Here is a 20,397-nt window from a genome sequence, read left to right as displayed (position 1 = left end):
TCAATGTGGAAGGCATACCCGTGTTCCCCGGGCTACGTCACGCGCATACGTCATCCTCAGAGGCGTTTCGAACCGGAAGTTTAGCGGCAAATTTAAAATGTCACTTTATAAGTTAACCCGGCCGTATTGGCATGTGTTATAATGTTAAGATTTCATCATTGATATATAAACTATCAGACTGCGTGGTCGGTAGTAGTGGGTTTCAGTAGGCCTTTAAACAAGTGTTGTGTTTTTTTAACCCACAATTGGCTGATTAATGGCTCTAAATGTTTATAAAGAAATAACTTTGGTTTTGGGACCTGTCAGTATATTGTTGTGTTTATAAAGCAATGGTAATCAATGTGATTCAACTTGATTTAACCAAGGCAGAAAAAAATTAGTGACACAAAGGCCCAGATGCACAACTGTGCAAGAGGACACAACTCTTGACATTGGATTTTTTTCACCTGTTATGTATTTTTATTTTGTGTGCAAATTGCGAGAAGATGTGGACGGATACAACATTCTTATTAAAAAGTGTTTTAACTTCACTAAAAAAATGTGGGTGTGTGTTTTTGTTTGTCTACGTTCACCTCCAGTGTTCACATGCACGCCCATTGTGTTGCCTTTATAAACACAACACTGAGACGGTCAGTGTCAGCGTGACTTATTGCCATCATGACTGGGAAAATTCTTCTGTTGGGACTTCTGCTCGTCTGTGTGGCTGCAGGTACACATAATACATAGGTTTTATTAAAAATGTGTATTTTGTTAAACTTGGAGTCCTTATGATAAATAGACTGTTGGTTTGAAATTGACAAAAATTGAAGTTCAGTGACTTGAGATGCATAATAATTTCTGCTTTTACAGATACAATGAACCCGGGAAACTGGAGAGAGGTGACATGACTTTTATTGTAATAAAAAAAACAACTTAAAAATCATGCAAGTCATTCTATATGTATATATATATTTATATATATATATATATATATATATATATATATGCAACACTAAATTGACCCTAGTGTGTGAATGTGAATGTGAGTGTGAATGTTGTCTGTCGATCTGTGTTGGCCCTGCGATGAGGTGGCGACTCGTCCAGGGTGTACCCCGCCTTCCGCCCGATTGTAGCTGAGATAGGCTCCAGCGCCCCCCGCGACCCCGAAGGGAATAAGCGGTAGAAAATGGATATATATATATATATATATATATATATATATATGATTACAGTAGTTTTAGCCAGTAGATGAGAGCACACTGTTCAGTATCGTAGCCACTGATTGGCTCAGCCTTAGGCGGCATTACTATATTGGATTAAAAGAGTGTAAAGGTGACTAAAGAGTTGTATTTAATGTCTAGATGGCTCTCATAATGTGGAAAAACATATATAGAAGGCCCTAAATATAATATATCAGTATATACTATATATATAATATGTAAATATTACATATATTTTATATTGCTCCTATGGTACATTTTTAGTGTACTTTAAACATGCATTATCATTTCCATCCTTACCCTTTCCATCCTTTGTAACTGAGCTACTGTGTGGAACAATTTCCCTCGTGGATCAATAAAGTTTGTCTAAGTCTAAACAGTTTTTTTTTAGCCCTGGCTATAAAAAAATATTTGATTTACAATTGATTCCTACTTCAATTCATTTAGCACTGGCCTGTCTGAAACCCAATTAACAGCGATAAGAGGGATGATTTTTATTTTGGTTCCCTTATTCAGCTCCAGGAGAGGGACAAAATATTAGAGACACCACTTCCCACAATGATAATTTAATTAAAACCGATGTGCATTAACATTGCAATGACATTTAAAACGATATTAGTTAATTGAGCGTTCAAATATTTATCTTTTTTCAATTTATTGTAAAATATTTTTCTTGTTTTTTGGTAGCCATCCTGTTCTATTATAAAAGGACCTGTGATGTGTGCCATGGTCTATATCCCTCTGTGCGGGAGTGATGGTGTCACATACGGCAACGAGTGTATGCTCTGTGGGAAAAGACAGTGAGTATACACACACACACACCCACACACACATACACATCCTGGTTATCATATGGAATGGGGACCAAGTTTGTGGTGACCACCTTTTCTACAGGTTGTGGAGGCATAAAAAATGTTGGGGATAAAATGGCCACTGCCCAGTTAGCTGATACACATCTTTAAATCTCTGGATTGATGAAGTAATGTGCTGATCATTCTTACTGGGGACCCTGGGGAAAAAGAGTTCATATGGTTCATGGGGACCAAATTTAAATAATTTTGCATAATTCACACACATTTGTACGTGACTACTGAGGACCATTTAAAAAAAATAATAATAATAATTCAAATTAAATATGACATGATCCTCAGAATACAGCACTACAGCTGTCCTCTTATAGGAAGTTTCACCACTTAAATGTTTAAGCAAATCCTGCATCTTCTGTGGCTTTACTGAAAACTGCTATTTAGCAGTAATGAAGTTGTCTGCATCTTCAGAATGGATCTGACTATCATTTAAAAAGGTTTCCTTTTAGGGCAGTGGTCCCCAACCTTTTTGTAACTGCGCTTGAAAATTTGTCACACGGATTTTTTTTTTTTTTTTTGTCATAAAAAAATACAATCATGTGTGCTTACGGACTGTATCCCTTGCAGACTTTGTTGATATATATTGATATATAATGTAGGAACCACAAATACTAATAACAGAAAGAAACAACCCTTTTGTGCGAATGAGTGTAAATGGGGGAGGGAGGTTTGTTGGATTGGTGCACTAATTGTAAGTGTACCTTATGTTTATTATGTTGATTTAATAAAAAAATAAAAAATTAAATTTTTAAAAAATATATATATATTTTTTATTATTATTTATTTTATTTTTCCTGTGCGGCCCGGTACCAATCGATCCACGGACCGGTAGCGGGCCGCGGCCCGGTGGTTGGGGACCACTGCTTTAGGGGACCTGTTTTTTTTGTCCCCATACCGTCAGAGGTCCCCTAAAGGTGACTGTGTAAACAGAGCGATGTCCCCATTAAGTAAGCATTGCCAGAACACACACACACACACACACGCACAGACACAACCTTCACTTTTTGGCAAGTTTTTTAGACCGAAAAGGGTTAAAATTGCAACTTTGTGGACCCATTTCAAAATCCTATTATGAACTCTTGATCAAGGTCCGTTCTGATCACTAGATAATTATTGCAACATAATTATAGGATTTTGCGAGGTTTTATGTGAGCGTTCAAACTTGTCAGGAGGAGAATTGTTTTACTTTTTTTTGTATTTTGAGGAAATTCTGTGTTTACATTACTGTTGTTCATTTTTGTAACTTAACATTTCACCCTCATCGTCATTTCATCTTAGGTAGTAGATTTTATCAAGATAATAAATCATGTATATTATATATTTACTTTATGCCATACATAAAGATATTAGGCAAAGTTGAAATGTGTTTTGTGTTTTCTCTCTACAGAAGTACAATGCAGAACATTTTGATTGTCAAGGATGGACCATGCTGACCTGGGCATCTTAACAGTGGAAATCATCAAATAAAGCATTCAGACGTAACGGTGGATTCTGTTAGTGGAAATCATCAAATAAAGCATTCAGACATAACGGTGGATTCTGTTATTGATGTTTTTCCCAAAAAAAGCAAAGTACAAACCTAATATTATTCATGTTATGATGACCTGAAAGCAGGTGGTGAATGACCGCTCGGTTGTTTGCAAATTAAAAACTCAATGTTTACACTTCTTCTACTGAGTAACAGAATTGTCAATAATGTGCGTTGTGTGGTGCATGTGTGCGTGTGTGTGTGGTGAGAAGCGAATGACAGGATGTTGCGTTCAACGGTGAAAGGTCAAATGTTCGAGTCACATGCTTTTAACCAGGAAATACAGAAGTGAAATCTGTCCATTGGAAGCACGGTGAAAACGAAAAAGGTTTATTTTTAAGCCCACGAGAGGGTTTAACTATAATGACGGATCAAGTGGAGCACGTGTAAGTACTTTTGCCGTAATTCGATTTATTTCTGTGTCTGTTTACAATGCATCTTACATGTTGTTGTCATTTTGCTTAATTTAAATGATACACCACTGCAACCTGCAAGTGGAATAACAAACATATAGTCGAATGACAGTGTCAATCAAAACAAAGCAATACTATCTTCGTCAAACGACATTATTGGGTATGGCTCGGTGTGTAATGACGCTCATTAGATTCTGCAAGTTAGACTAAAAGTGTGTGTGCGTGGGCGGGGGTACGTGTGTGTGTGTGAGCACTATGCAATGACACGTGTTTGATTTTTTCCAATTTTTCTAGGGAAGCCATTGTTCTGGACTGTCAAAATGGAATCTCGATTGACCTCTTTCTGCATCTTACGCTTATCCCAGCTGTAAGTCCTCTGTGGTCATTGTTTATTCATTTTAGGCATACACTAAAGACAATTCTATACAAGAAAATTCCATTTGCACAGTTCATCATATCCGAAAAAGATTAAGAAGAAACCAAGCTTATTTAATTTCACCCTATATCGAAATCTTAGCAACTGCTGATAATGCATGCATGTGAGTTTAACGTGTTGACATCACACTGTGTTTACCTATTACACTGAAATTCTGCATTTAAATACTGTAATTAACTGTAAAACCTTAGCTGTAATGTAACAACATATACACTACCGTTCAAAAGTTTGGGGTCACATTGAAATGTCCTTATTTTTGAAGGAAAAGCACTGTACTTTTCAATGAAGATAACTTTAAACTAGTCTTAACTTTAAAGAAATACGCTCTATACATTGCTAATGTGGTAAATGACTATTCTAGCTGCAAATGTCTGGTTTTTGGTGCAATATCTACATAGGTGTATAGAGGCCCATTTCCAGCAACTATCACTCCAGTGTTCTAATGGTACAATGTGTTTGCTCATTGGGTCAAAAGGCTAATTGATGATTAGAAAACCCTTGTGCAATCATGTTCACACATCTGAAAACAGTTTAGCTCGTTACAGAAGCTACAAAACTGACCTTCCTTTGAGCAGATTGAGTTTCTGGAGCATCACATTTGTGGGGTCAATTAAACGCTCAAAATGGCCAAAAAAAGAGAACTTTCATCTGAAACTCGACAGTCTATTCTTGTTCTTAGAAATGAAGGCTATTCCACAAAATTGTTTGGGTGACCCCAAACTTTTGAACGGTAGTGTAGTTGTAACCTTATTGTAATTAACTGTAGAATTACAAATGTGAATTTATAGTATATTGTTGTAACGTTATTGTAATCAACTGTAAAATCACAGCTATGCAGTTACAGTAAATTACTGTAAAGAAACAAAGGAGGCGATCACAGACGATGGTGTGTTTGTGTGTCAACAAGGGCTGTCAAGGTTAACATGATGATAACGTGTTAATTATAACTTCCTTTAATGGCTAATTTTTTTAATTTGCGATTTGACCCTCGGCCCGTTCCGTAGCTTTGGGAAATGGGTAATGGCTTCCAGTTACTGACCTTAAGGAAATCTCAGATCCAAAACCTTGGCAAGTCACTCTCCGGACATGACGAGAAAATTTTACCTTCAATCGCGGTTTACTCTACAGTTGAGTGCACTAAAAACGTAAAATGTAGAATGTTACTCGAACTGCTTTAGTAAGATTACAACACAAGCTCAGCAGGAACCAAGGTGGTAGAGAGGAAGTCTAAAGTCACTTTTATCTGAGCTTTTCGTCAAAACAGTTCAAGTCGTTTTTCATACCAATCACACATGTCCGTTTGGTGGCTTAACAATAATAGTCTAACCAACAAAACAACAAAAAAATCGTCTTACAAAAACGATCCTGCTATTCTGTTATTCTGTGGTATTCTGTGATATTTCTACCGAAATAAAAGTTTTTTTGGCAGATTGTAAATAAGTGTATTGTAATGGCAGCATCGATATGAAGAAGGAAGATTGTCTTTGAACAAACTTGTCTTCTTCTTCGCTCCCGCTGAGACTAAGTTTAATACTGCAGGCATGCCTGCCACTGCCGTCTGATTACAGTTCACTACACAATATTACCATAGCTATGGTATGTTCTTTCATAACCTGTACAGAATGCTTAACAGGCTGAATATTACCTTTTACAAACCCCGTTTCCATATGAGTTGGGAAATTGAGTTAGATGTAAATATAAACGGAATACAATGATTTGCAAATCACTTTCAACCCATATTCAGTTGAATATGCTACAAAGACAACATATTTGACGTTCAAACTGATAAACTTTTTTTTTTTTGCAAATAATCATTAACTTTAGAATTTGATGCCAGCAACACGTGACAAAGAAGTTGGGAAAGGTGGCAATAAATACTGATAAAGTTGAGGAATGCTCATCAAACACTTATTTGGAACATCCCACAGGTGAACAGGCAAATTGGGAACAGGTGGGTGCCATGATTGGGTATAAAAGTAGATTCCATGAAATGCTCAGTCATTCACAAACAAGGATGGGGCGAGGGTCACCACTTTGTCAACAAATGCGTGAGCAAATTGTTGAACAGTTCAAGAAAAACCTTTCTCAACCAGCTATTGCAAGGAATTTAGGGATTTCACCATCTACGGTCCGTAATATCATCAAAGTGTTCAGAGAATCTGGAGAAATCACTGCATGTACAGCTAAGCCTGTGACCTTCCATCCCTCAGGCTGTACTGCATCAACAAGCGACATTGGTGTGTAAAGGACATCACCACATGGGCTCAGGAACACTCCAGAAACCCACTGTCAGTAACTACAGTTGGTCGCTACATCTGTAAGTGCAAGTTAAAATTCTCCTATGCAAGGCGAAAAGCGTTTATCAACAACACCCAGAAACGCCGTCGGTTTCGCTGGGCCTGAGCTCATCTAAGATGGACTGATACAAATTGGAATAGTGTCCTGTGGTCTGACGAGTCCACATTTCAAACTGTTTTTGGAAACTGTGGACGTCGTGTCCTCCAGACCAAAGAGGAAAAGAACCATCCGGATTGTTATAGGCGCAAAGTTGAAAAGCCAGCATCTGTGATGGTATGGGGGTGTATTAGTGCCCAAGACATGGGTAACTTACACATCTGTGAAGGCGCCATTAATGCTGAAAGGCACATACAGGTTTTGGAGCAACATATGTTGCCATCCAAGCAACGTTACCATGGACGCCCCTGCTTATTTCAGCAAGACAATGCCAAGCCACGTGTTACATCAACGTGGCTTCATAGTAAAAGAGTGCGGGTACTAGACTGGCCTGCCTGTAGTCCAGACCTGTCTCCCTTTGAAAATGTGTGGCGCATTATGAAGCCTAAAATACCACAACGGAGACCCCCGGACTGTTGAACAACTTAAGCTGTACATCAAGCAAGAATGGGAAAGAATTCCACCTGGGAAACTTAAAAAATGTGTCTCCTCAGTTCCCAAACGTTTACTTAGTGTTGTTAAAAGGAAAGGCATGTAACACAGTGGTGAACATACCCTTTCCAACTACTTTGGCACGTGTTGCAGCCATGAAATTCTAAGTTAATTATTATTTGCAAAAAAAAACATAAAGTTTATGAGTTTGAACATCAAATATCTTGTCTTTGTAGTGCATTCAATTGAATATGGGTTGAAAAGGATTTGCAAATTATTGTATTCCGTTTATATTTACATCTAACACAATTTCCCAACTCGTATGAAACGGGGTTTGTATTAATAAGTAGGTAGAGAAGGTTAAAACATTGTCCAGAAATATGAATGCCATTACCTTGTACAACATTTATTCAGGTAGAAAACATATCACCTAACATCTTTTAAAATCAAAGAATGATGGTAACAATCCACATTTTGTGTTACTAATGCGTGAAACTGGTATCTAAACATGGAAGTATAGCTCCTCTCCTCTCAATTCAAGTGCTCCTAAAGCAGGAATACAAATTATGTATTCCTACAAAATGTAAACTCTGGCAAGACACCAACGCACTGCAGGTATTTTTTTTTTAATTCTCTTTAAAGGCATGTTTATGCTGCTGCCCACTGCTCCCCTCACCTCCCAGGGGGGATCAAGGGTGATGGGTCAAATGCAGAGAATAATTTCGCCACATATAGTGTGTGTGTGACAATCATTGGTACTTTAACTTTATATATTTTTTGTGTTGAGCAGTTTTAAAAATTATAATGTTTAAAAACATATCATTGAAGCAAATTAATTGTCCAGTCATGGTATTAAAAACTTAAAAATTATCTGTCTACGGTACACTTATTAAAGATGAAAAAATTATATATTTCTGTGATTAATCACGATTAATTTTGAGTTGACTATGAACAAAATGCAATTATTCACGATTAAATATTTTTATCCTTTGACAACCCTCGTGTCAAAATATCTGGACTACCAGAAATAAAAAATATATACGTACAAATCGTCTATTCAGCAATATGATTTTATAATTTTAAAGCTGCTGCGTGATTTATGTGGCTGACTAAAATAAATTCAACTAATGCATTTTGGTGTTTGTTGGCGTTTTTTAATTTGTTATTATTGTGTTCGTTTTATCATATAGGAAACATACATTTAACATATCTCTTATGTGAAAAAAAATGTCTCGCAATATGCATTTTCCTGCGGCTGGAACATTGCAGGCGCACCCCTCGCAGTTAGTGCTAAGCGTCCTATTTTTCCATTTACCGTAATATGTTGTAAAAAAAAAAATTATATTTTAGAGTAAAATTCTGGTGACTGACTTTCCAGTTTTTACTGTAAAATCGACAGATTTTTTTACATTGTACAGATGCATGGAGCAAATTCATATATTGTTCATTGTTTCAAGCGGCCCTCTGACGGCAGCCATTACTGCAATGTGGCCCTCAATGAAAACGAGTTTGACACCCCTGCTTTAGTAGATCAGGCCCAAAAAGTCAAACTGCATAAACACATTTTCCTATATTTAATATGCAGCTGTAATGCAAAGGCAGCATGTGCAACAGTGCCATGCTCACGTTTGTTTTCCTTTGTCTTCCAGGTGCTGATTGCCATCGTGCTGTCATTCTTTCAGAGGAGAGCAAAAACATTGCCCATTGACAACAAACTTCCTTTCTTGCAAGGGGCGTTTTGGCATTGTGGTGTAAGTCATTAACAGGGAGGTGCAAACTTAACGACAATTTTAATGACATTGTAACAGTCGATGTTCAAAACTATAGAATTGAAAGATTGACTTACTTTACAGTAGTGTTGTTAACGATACCAATATTTTGGTACCGGTACTAAAATTATTTCGGTACTTTTTGGTACTTTTCTAAATAAAGGGGACGACAAAAAATTTGCATTATTGGCTTTATTTTAACTAAAAAAATCTTAGGGTACATCAAACATTTGTTTCTTACTGCAAATAACGGCACCACAAAAAATGGCATTATTGGCTTTATTTTAACAAAAAATCTTACCGGACATTAAACATACATTTCTTATTGCAATCGAATAACAATGTTGGCCTTAAGTAAAAATAGTGAACATACTAGACAATTTGTCTTTTAGTAGTAAGCAAACAAACAAAGGCTCCTAATTAGTCTTGCTGACATATGCAGTAACATATTGTGTCATTTATCTACCTATTATTTTGTCAACATTATTAAGGACAAGTGGTAAAAAATGAATTATTAATCTACTTGTTCATTTACTGTTAATATCTGCTTACTTTCTCTTTTAACATGTTCTATCTACACTTCTGTTAAAATGTAATAATCACTTTTTCTTCTGTTGTTTGGATGCTTTACATTAGTTTTGGATGATACCACAAATGTGGGTATCAATCCGATACCAAGTCGTTACAGGATCATACATTGGTCATATTCAAAGTCCTCATGTGTCCAGGGATATATTTCCTGAGTTTATAAACATAATATACATTTAAAAAAACGAAAGAAGATGTTGTGATGCCAAAAAATATTGACGTAATCATAGTAGTATCGACTAGATACGCTACTGTACTTGGTATCATTACAGTGGCTGTCAGGTGTAGATCCACCAATGGCGTTTGTTTACATTTTGACGCCGGTGAGCTACGGTGTGTAGTGAAGCATGTTTAGCTATTCCTCGTCCTGCAGGGATGATACTTGTAAGAAACATACTTTATTTGTCGCCATGGAGACCAGGATTAGTGATTTAGAAGTAGCTAAAACACTGCCGACGGCGGATGGACGTTAGCCGCTAGCTGGCTAGCTATGTCTTAAAGCACCTATTCCTGTGGGTGTTTCAGTGTTATAACTTCACCTTTATCGTTAGTTTTTAAGCCAAAATGCGTCCGTTCTCCCTTTTCTGTCTACACACTGTGTCTGCTTGGAAGTACTCTGTGATTGTGCGCTGCCGAACCTGCTCGTGTGCTCGTAAACCAGCAATTGGTGCGGGACCGGTACGTTTCAGAAACTGTATAGTACAGAAAATTATTAATTAGTATCGCGGTACTATACTAATACCGGTATACCGTACAACCCTTCTTTGAAGTAGTCAGTAGACAGCTTGGAAAGTAGTAGAAAGTAGTAGCCTGCAAATCAGCGGTGTCAAACATACGGCTCGCAAACAACTTTTATCCGGCCCGCGACATGAGTTTGCCAAGTAAAAATGTATAGATTAATTTTGAATGAAAGAGACTGCTGTTTTAAATGTGTCCACTTGATGTCGCAATAGCAATTCTTTGTATCTTCTAGAGTGTGCGTGACTTCAGCGGGGGCGGAGCTATGTGTACTTCTGTATTTGGACAATACATATTTACTTAGTTATTAGTGATATTGTACAAAATGGGGATTGTTACATTCATGCCATAATTGTCAAATATGACGGCAATGTAACATGTGACATTTTGAAACTCTGCCTGACTAAATTCCCAAAATTATTGTGATGAACATTATCACATCATTTATTTAGAAAGTATAAATAACGACAAATGAATATAGAATACTGTAATAATCCCATGAATGTAGGCTAAGAGACTTCTTAGTTTGTCGTGTCTTTATTGTACACGTTGCCATTTAACCACACAACAGCTCCTATATGCGTCTATTCCCTTTCCCGGCAAAACTCGAACAACCCAATTCCTGTCAACAACGTCACTTCCCTAACTTCCCCGGAAGTCCCGCCCCCCAGCCAAAGCCATTGGCTAACACCCTGTAGCCAGCCGCTACAATACTATCAAGCGCAACATGTAAGCGTGTCTATTTTTAAACAAAGAAAACAATCTGAAGTTGTCTTTATTTTTAAGGTATTATGCCATGATTTTACCAGTGCGCGGGCAGCATGGCGGGAAAGGGGTTAGTGCGTCTGCCTCACAATACGAAGGTCCTGGGTTTGATCCTGCGCTCGGGATCTTTCTGTGTGGAGTTTGCATGTTCTCCCCGTGACTGCGTGGGTTCCCTCCGGGTACTCCTTGGTCAGCAGTGCCGAGTAGGCATTAGAGCTGGGAGGTACCGGCATCAATACCCTGATGCAGTGTTTTTCAACCTCTTTGGAGCCAAGGCACACTTTTATTTCATTGAAAAAATCCGGAGGCACACCACCAGCAGAAATCATTAAAATGTGAAACTCAGTAGACAATAAAAAGTTGTTGTCGCAATTGTTGGATATTAATTTAAACAATAACCAACCATGCATCGCTATAGCTCTTGTCTCAAAGTAGGTGTACTGTCACAACCTGTCACATCACGTTGCTGTTTTCCCGTGTGTAGTGTTTTAGTTCTTGTCTCGCGCTCCTATTTTGGTGGCTTTTCCTGTTACAGTTTCATGTCTTCCTTTGAGCGCTATTAGCCACATCTGCTTTGTTTTAGCAATCAAGCATATTTAAGTTGTTGCTATCTTTTTTTGTGTGGACATTGTTGTCATGTCATGTACGGATGTACTTTGTGGACGCCGTCTCTGCTCAACACGCTGTAAGTTTTTGCTTCTCGTCCAGCATTCTGTTTTCGTTTACTTTGCAGCCAGTTCAGTTTTAATTTTGTTCTACATAGCCTTCCCTAAGCTTTAATGCATTTTCTTAGGGGCATTCACTTTTTGTTTATTTTTGGTTTAAGCATTAGATACATTTTAACCTGCACGCTGCCTCCCGTTGTCGTCTGCATATTGTGATCACGACAAACCGCCGTCGTCTCACACGACGTGTTTCCGACATCTACAAAGCAATTAGCTACCGGCTTCCACCTACTGATATGGTATGGTATAACATGGTTACTCTCCCGAGCTCTAGACAGCACAGTCACTCAACAACGGCACTTTATTTGCGGATTATAATTACTGGTTTGCAAAAAATATTTTTAACCCAAATAGATGAAACTACATAATCTCCCACGGCCCACCAAACAATTTCTCACAGAGTAGTGTGCCGCGGCACAGTGGTTGAAAAACTCTGCCCTAAACTAGGGGTGTCCAAACATTTTCCACTGAGGACCACACACTGAAAAATTAAAGCGTGCGGGGGCCATTTTGATATTTTTTATTTTAAAAACCAATGCAATAAATATCGTAACCCTTAAAGGCCTACTGAAATGAATTTTTTGTATTTAAACGGGAATAGCAGATCCATTCTATGTGTCATACTTGATCATTTCGCGATATTGCCATATTTTTGCTGAAAGGATTTAGTAGAGAAAATCGACGATAAAGTTCGCAACTTTTGCTCGCTGATAAAAAAAGCCTTGCCTGTACCGGAAGTAGCGTGACGTCACAGGAGCTAGTATTCCTCACAATTCCCCGTTGTTTACAATGGAGCGAGAGATTCGGAGCAACAAAGCGACGATTACCCCATTAATTTGAGCAAGGATGAAAGATTCGTAGATGAGGAACGTTACAGTGAAGGACTCGAGAGGCAGTGATGGACGTATCTTTTTTTCGCTCTGACCGTAACTTAGGTACAAGCTGGCTCATTGGATTCCACACTCTCTCCTTTTTCTATTGTGGATCACGGATTTGTATTTTAAACCACCTCGGATACTATATCCTCTTGAAAATGAGAGTCGAGCACGCGAAATGGACATTTAAAGTGACTTTTATCTCCACCACAATACATCGGTGACACACTTAGCTACTGAGCTAACGTGATAGCATCGTTCTCAAATGAAGATAGAAACAAAAGAAATAAACCCCTGACTGGAAGGATAGACAGAAGATCAACAATACTATTAAACCATGTACATGTAACTACACGGTTAACAATTCTCAGCCTGGTAAGGCTTAACAATGCTGTTGCTAACGACGCTAAGGCTAATTTAGCAACTTAGCAACCGGACCTCACAGAACTATGATAAAAAAATTAGCGCTCCTCCTACGCCAGCCAGCCCTCATCTTCCCATCAACAGCCGTGCTCACCTGCGTTCCAGCGATCGACGGCGCGACGAAGGACTTCATCCGTGGGTTTGGCGACAAGCATCGGCTAGGCGTAGTAAGTAGTCCTTGTTGTGTTGCTGTAAGTATTGTACTTAGCCGCTAATACACCGATCGATCCCACCTACAACGTTCTTCTTTGCAGCCTCCATTGTTCATTAAACAAATTGCAAAATATTCACCAACACAGATGTCCAGAATACTGTGGAATTTTGTCGAAGAAAACAAGAGGTTTTTGTATCGGGTCGATGGGGTACAACCACTTCCGTGGATTTTGTGACGTCACGCGCATAAATCATATCCAAAGGAGTTTTTCAACCGGAAGTGTGGCGGGAATTTTAAAATTGCACTTTATAAGTTAACCCGGCCGTATTGGCATGTGTTTCAATGTTAAGATTTCATAATTGATATATAAACTATCAGACTGCGTGGTCGGTAGTAGTGGGTTTCAGTAGGCCTTTAAGGCTCCCTATAAATTTTGGTGAATGTTAAAGGTCCCGGGGACCTCAGTCATTAATAAAATAAGTCACATATTAATATTTTATTTTACTTTCAACACTTAAATATCTAAAGATCAACTTCAGATTTATCCATTGCCATAAAGTTTGCATTTTCTTTTATGCCTTTTTGTTTCAAAGAAACCCCGTTTCTTTTTTGCAAAACCAAAAAATATGCATCGAAATATTTGATGTGAAGTAATTGGAGACTTATACTGGTAAATAATTCATAACAACATTTCTTTTGATTCATTATTATTTTCTGAACAATTACAGTTTAAAAAAAAATCTGACTAAAGCTCTCGGCCACCCAAATGGCACCATTCATAAAAATGTACAAAAATAAGTAAAATATAAATAAATAATGATAAATGGGTTATTTATCAGATATACAGAGTATAGCGCTTTTCTACCTTCAAGGTACTCAAAGCGCTTTGACAGTATTTCCACATTCACCCACACATTCACACACTGATGGCGGGAGCTGCCATGCAAGGCGCTAACCAGCAGCCATCAGGAGCAAGGGTGAAGTGTCTTGCCCAAGGACACAACGGACATGACTAGGATGGTAGAAGGTGGGGATTGAACCCCAGTAACCAGCAACCCTCCGATTGCTGGCACGGCCACTCTACCAACTTCGCCACGCCACCCCATAAATTTACAATATTTTTTACTGTCAAATCTTGAATCTCTGTATTAACTTCAGATCTATATGTTGAGTTTAAGTTTTTATTATTTTTGAGCACTGACAGTTTTAAAGAAAAAAACAGCCTGCATGGCAGCTTTGTGTTATTAGTGTCAATATTGCAACATTTTCTCGTTACATTACATCTGTTTGCTCTGTTATTCCACGTTTCATGTTTTTTTTTTTAAATAGTATTTTAAAAAATTTGCTGTGAGTAGTGATTGGTCCTCAGGCTGCACTTTGGACACCCCTGCCCTAGGCACTTCCGACAAATTTAAACTGTAATAAAAGAATACAAAATGTGTCAGGTTCAAACACTGATGACATCTATTAAACAGACAAAGAAGCAAGGAATTAAACAGACAGAATTCAATTTAGCTCAATTGAGGAGAAACGTCTGGGCTGTGGTCTTCCACCACGCTCTGATGAAAAATTGTACGCCTCCTCTTTTATTTGGACTTTCCCTGATTACATGGCAACAGCTGTTTCTAAAGGAAGGGGGGTCGTAAACAGCCGTCGCCTTTGGTTACAAAACAGTTCAAAGAAAAGGTACCTGGAGGGGGGTCAGGTCCTGCTTCATCTCCGCTTTGTAGACCTCGGGTCAAGACAAAATCTTCCTGTGGATTACAATACATCAAAGAAACCGACACCTTCATGTCGCTTCCCATCCTACACAGTGGAGTTTTACAAGCCTTTTGATTGGTAAGATCAGAGACAGCTTTTGTCTGCTCGTCGGGAACTCATTGAAACACAAAGTTTTGTGATAACTTAGATACAATTATTCTGACAAAATGTTCCATTACATTATGACAAATGTGTAAAGTAAACCAGTGGTTCTCGAACTTTTTCACCAAGTACCGCCTTACAAAAAAAGATGGCTTTCCCAAGTATAATGACCAACATTAAAATACGTAGTAGTACTAGTAGTAGTACTAGGCCTACTACGTAGTAGTACTACTATGTAGTACTAAGTACTACTCATTAAAAACAAGGTGGAAATGTTATTTGACAAGTTTCATGTTTTTGGCCACTGTAACATTACACACAGTTTAAAAAGTAACACTGTGTTTGAGTACAGGAAAATAAAACACTGTACTTTAATCAAGTGATTCTTTGGCGTACCACTAGATGGATTAGTGGTACATGTATACCACAGTATGAGATCCACTGGTGTAAACAATGCATGCATGACAATAGGATGTTAAAACATTGTCATTGGCAGGCCTCTGGACACCATAGGCAGCCTGAGCAACCGTTGGTCTTATGGGTTTGCCTTTGGGGTCGTGTCCTACAGCGTCCTGCTGCTCTTCTCGGAACATTACATTCCTTTCACTGTCCCGCCCTGGGCCAGAGGTACGGACCTCTTTTACCAACCAGTTCTGTTGTGTTGTTGGCCGGAATACAAAAAAGGTCAACACATGTTAATATGTTCACGGTCCTCAGCTGTTGTTTACCTGGTTGGAGCTCTGGAGGTGGGCCTTGTCAACCTACCGTTCTTTGCCTGTCTGTCAACTCCCTTCAGAACAACTGGAGCCATACTTGGAATGATCTACTCTTTGTGTTGGTAAAATTGCACACAAAGAGTTAGAAGAGAGAAAATGCTATACTAATGTGTGAATGGTTGTTTGCAGGCTTATCATCACAGTGTGGGATACGTTCACATGTCCAGGTGGCAAGGTAGGTGAGTAGCACACCTGCATTGTTCCAATTGAGAGTTGACATAAGAACAAAAAACAAATACCTAAATTGGCAGATTTTGGGAAAATATCAGAAGATAATAGTCCAGTGGCCTTGTATCCTTTCACTCGTTTTTCTTTTGGGGAGATTTGTCTACATGTTGGTCAAAGATGTTCGGAAACATCTACAGCTGGAACAGGAGGTGAGTAAAGTTAGAAAACATCCAGTCAAAGACAAAAAAGCAATGATTTATCATTAAAAATATGTTTTTTTATTTATCTACCACCAGGACCCAGATGAGCTCACTGAGCAACACCAGGTGCAGCATGTGAAGAGACTGCTGAGGAAAACAAGCGCACACAGGTAAAATGCAAACTGGAGCGCACATGCTGCATTCTTTTGATTGATTGAGATTTTTATTGGTAGGTTGCAAAGTGAAGTACATATTCCGTACAATTGACTACTAAATGGTAACACCCGAATACGTTTTTCAACTTGTTTAAGTCGGGGTCCACTTAAATTGATTCATGATACAGATATATACTATCAGATATATACTATCATCATAATACAGTCATCACACAAGATAATCACATTGAATTATTTACATTATTTACAATCCGGGGTGTGGAGGGGGGTTAGGTTTGGTTGTTATCATCAGTCATCAACAATTGAGAACAGAGAAATGGATATTGGAACAGCGTAGGTCTGACTTGGTAGGATATGGACAGCAAGTAGTGGGCATAGAGAAAGAGAAAGAGAGAGAGAGAGAGAGAGAGCGAGAGAGAGAGAGAGAGAGAGAGAGAGAGAGAGAGCGAGAGGGAGAGAGAGAGAGAGAGAGAGAGAGAGAGAGAGAGAGAGAGAGAGATCAGAAGGCATAGGAAAAAGTATCTGCATTTGATTGTTTACATTTGATTATTAGCAATCCGGGGAGGGTGTTAGTTTAGGGTTGTAGCTGCCTGGAGGTGAACTTTTATTGCGGTTTTGAAGGAGGATAGAGATGCCCTTTTTTTTATACCTGTTGGGAGCGCATTCCACATTCAAGCGATCCCTCTTAAAATTGGAATTTATGCTTTGGTCAAAATGCACACTCATCTGCAATTTACCACACATTTAAATCAGTGTTAATTTTGTTGACAAAAAATGTTTTGTTTTAGTTATTGTCAACAACCTATTTTCCCCTGACTAAAACAGGTCTTGTTTTGAATGTAGTTTTTGAGATGTTCTGCAATAACCCTAATAAAAGTGGTTTCCAAACGACTATAAAGATATGTTATCCTTAGTAGACAAAATTTGCTGTCAAACTAAACTAAGACTATAACAAACTCATCGCTGAATAGATGTTTAGCAGGAACCAAGTATTATTTTATCTAGAGATGTCCGATAATGGTTTTTTTGCCGATATCCGATATTCCGATATTGTCCATCCATCTATCCATCCATCTTCTTCCGCGTATGCGAGTCGGGTCGCGGGGGCAGCAGCCTAAGCAGGGAAACCCAGACTTCCTTCTCCCCAGCCACTTCGTCCAGCTCCTCCCGGGGGATCCCGAGGCGTTCCCAGGCCAGCCGGGAGACATAGTCTTCCCAACGTGTCCTGGGTCTTCCGATATTGTCTAACTCTTAATTATCGATTCCGATATCAACCGATACCGATATATACAGTCGTGGAATTAACACATTATTATGCCTAATTTTGTTGTGATGCCCCCGCTGGATGCATTAAACAAAATAAATCAACTCAAGTTATGGAAAAAAATGCCAACATGGCACTGCCATATTTATTATTGAAGTCACAAAGTGCATTATTTTTTTTAACATGCCTCAAAACAGCAGCTTGGAATTTGGAACATGCTCTCCCTGAGAGAGCATGAGGAGGTTGAGGTGGGCGGGGTTGGGGGGCGGGGTTGAGGTGTGGGGAGTAGGGGGTAGCATGGGTGTGTATTGTAGCGTCCCGGAAGAGTTAGTGCTGCAAGAGGTTCTGGGTCTTTGTTCTGTTGTGTTTATGTTGTGTTACGGTGCGGATGTTCTCCCGAAATGTGTTTGTCATTCTTGTTTGGTGTGGTTTCACAGTGTGGCGCATATTTTTAACAGTGTTAAAGTTCTTTCTACGGCTACTCTCAGTGTGACCTGTAAGGCTGTTGACCAAGTATGCCTTGCATTCACTTGTGTGTGTGAAAAGCCGAAGATATTATGTGATTGCACCGGCACGCAAAGGCAGTGCCTTTAAGGTTTATTGGCGCTCTGTACTTCTCCCTACGTCCGTGTGCCACTCCGTACAGTGGCGTTTTAAAAAGTCATACATTTTACTTTTTGAAACCGATACCGATAATTTCCATACTGATCATTTCCGATATTACATTATAAAGCATTTATCGGCATCTCTAATGTTATCCATGAGGCACTTCAGTCCATCAAAGTAGGACAAGCAAACACATGCAGAGCACGACAACCACGTTGACGATCAGCTACTGAAGTGACCGTCACCATAATCATGTGGCCCCCGCTAGTGGTTGTTACCTTAAACAACCTCATAGAGCGGGAGTGTCAAACGTACGGCCGAAAAGGTTTTATCCGGCCCGCGGGATGAGCTTGATAAGTATAAAAATTAGCCTACATTTTGGAATGAAAGAAACTGCTGTTCTTAATGTGTCCACCAGATGTCACAATAGCAATTCTTTGTATCTTTGTAGATGATGCTACAGATGTAAAAAAAAACAAAACCACATGATGTTAGTGCACCAGTCGAGGAAAATGAGAAAACTACATAAATAATAGGGGTGTGGGAAAAATTCTCATGTTGTACGATTCAATATCGATTCTCATTTTTCAAAAATCGATTTTTTTTTATTTTTTATTTCTATTTTTTATTAATCAATCCAACAAAATAATACACAGCAATACCATAACAATGCAATCCAATTCCAAAACCAAACCCGACCCAGCAACACTAAACAGAGCAATTGAGAGGACACACAAACACGACACAAAACAATCCAAAAGTAGTGAAACAAAAATTGATATTATCATCAACAATATCAATATTAGTTACAATTTCAACATAGCAGTGATTAAAAATCCCTCATTGACATTATCATTAGACATTTATAAAAAATAAAATAAAATACAAAAATAAAAAAGAACAATAGTGTCACAGTGGCTTACACTTGCATCGCATCTCATAAGCTTGACAACACACTGTGTCCAATATTTTCACAATGATAAAATAAGTCATATTTTTGGTTCATTTAATAGTTAAAACAAATTTACATTTTTGCAATCAGTTGATAAAACATTGTTCTTTACAATTATAAAGCTTTTTACAAAAATCTACTACTCTGCTTGCATGTCAGCAGACTGGGGTAGATCCTGCTGAAATCCTATGTATTGAATGAATAGAGAATCGCTTTGAATCGGAAAAATATCGTTTTTGAATCGAGAATCGCGTTGAATCGAAAAAATCGATTTCTAATCGAATCGTGACCCCAAGAATCGATATTGAATCGAATCGTGGGACACCCAAAGATTCGCAGCCCTAATAAATAACATCCTGTAATTTGATTTTGAGATTATTTTTTTATCTTGATAGATAGAAAATGAACACCAATGAGTTGACTGATGAACATTATCACATAATTTATTCAGAAAGTATAAATAACGACAAAAAAAGATAGAATACTATTTATTAACCACAACATTTAAGGGGGAAAAGAAAACCAACAACAATATAATTTGTACATTTTCAGAATGTGCTTGTTCTATTTTTAAACAAAGAAAAGTCGTCTTTATTTTTAAGTTATCATGCGGTGATTTTACCAGTAGATTTTTCTCCATGTGTCCCCCGATCTGAAATGAGTTTGACACCCCTGTCAAAGAGTGTTTATGCCAGATACCTGGCCTGAGTACCACAGTTTTATACAGATACACATAACTATATGCCTGTAGACACACTTAGGGCCTGATTCACTAAGAATAGTGTGTACTATTAGTGGGCATGTTGCGTGTGATCGACTAATACTGTGCATAATTGAAAAGTGGCACAGACCGCCTTATTCAAATGAGGATTTTGCATGTACTATACAGGGCATGGGCTTCACCACGGAGACAGTCTTATATACTGCACATACATGTTATGTTTTGCTGTGTTTTCAAACATGCAAGAGGCATGTACCGCTTTTAATGTGCATTTTAGCAGCAGTCATTCAGTGCATCTTTTTTTTT

General features: G+C 38.3%; 2 protein-coding genes across 2 annotated transcripts in view; both read left to right on the top strand.

The window, feature by feature from the left end:
• Positions 1-578: 578 nt before the first annotated feature.
• On the top strand, positions 579-3,633 carry LOC133639273 (probable pancreatic secretory proteinase inhibitor). The gene is made up of 4 exons (XM_062032473.1): positions 579-709; positions 850-878; positions 1,887-1,999; positions 3,453-3,633. The coding sequence occupies exons 1-4, from the start codon at positions 658-660 to the stop codon at positions 3,496-3,498; spliced, it is 240 nt and encodes a 79-aa protein (XP_061888457.1). The 5' UTR covers positions 579-657; the 3' UTR covers positions 3,499-3,633.
• A 211-nt stretch (positions 3,634-3,844) lies between these two features.
• Positions 3,845-20,397, top strand: part of stra6l (STRA6-like) — a 41,706-nt gene continuing 25,153 nt past the window's right edge. Inside the window, 9 exon segments of the mRNA XM_062032634.1 lie at positions 3,845-3,979; positions 4,301-4,373; positions 8,978-9,055; positions 9,057-9,079; positions 15,725-15,855; positions 15,946-16,066; positions 16,134-16,179; positions 16,256-16,381; positions 16,469-16,542. Coding sequence (XP_061888618.1) covers positions 3,957-3,979; positions 4,301-4,373; positions 8,978-9,055; positions 9,057-9,079; positions 15,725-15,855; positions 15,946-16,066; positions 16,134-16,179; positions 16,256-16,381; positions 16,469-16,542 — 695 coding nt within the window. The 5' untranslated portion in view covers positions 3,845-3,956.

The sequence above is a fragment of the Entelurus aequoreus genome, linkage group LG22, assembly GCF_033978785.1.
Source record: "Entelurus aequoreus isolate RoL-2023_Sb linkage group LG22, RoL_Eaeq_v1.1, whole genome shotgun sequence".
NCBI lineage: Eukaryota > Metazoa > Chordata > Actinopteri > Syngnathiformes > Syngnathidae > Entelurus > Entelurus aequoreus.
The sequence above is the reverse complement of the archived record's forward strand: the minus strand, read 5'-3'. Positions and strand labels throughout refer to the sequence as shown.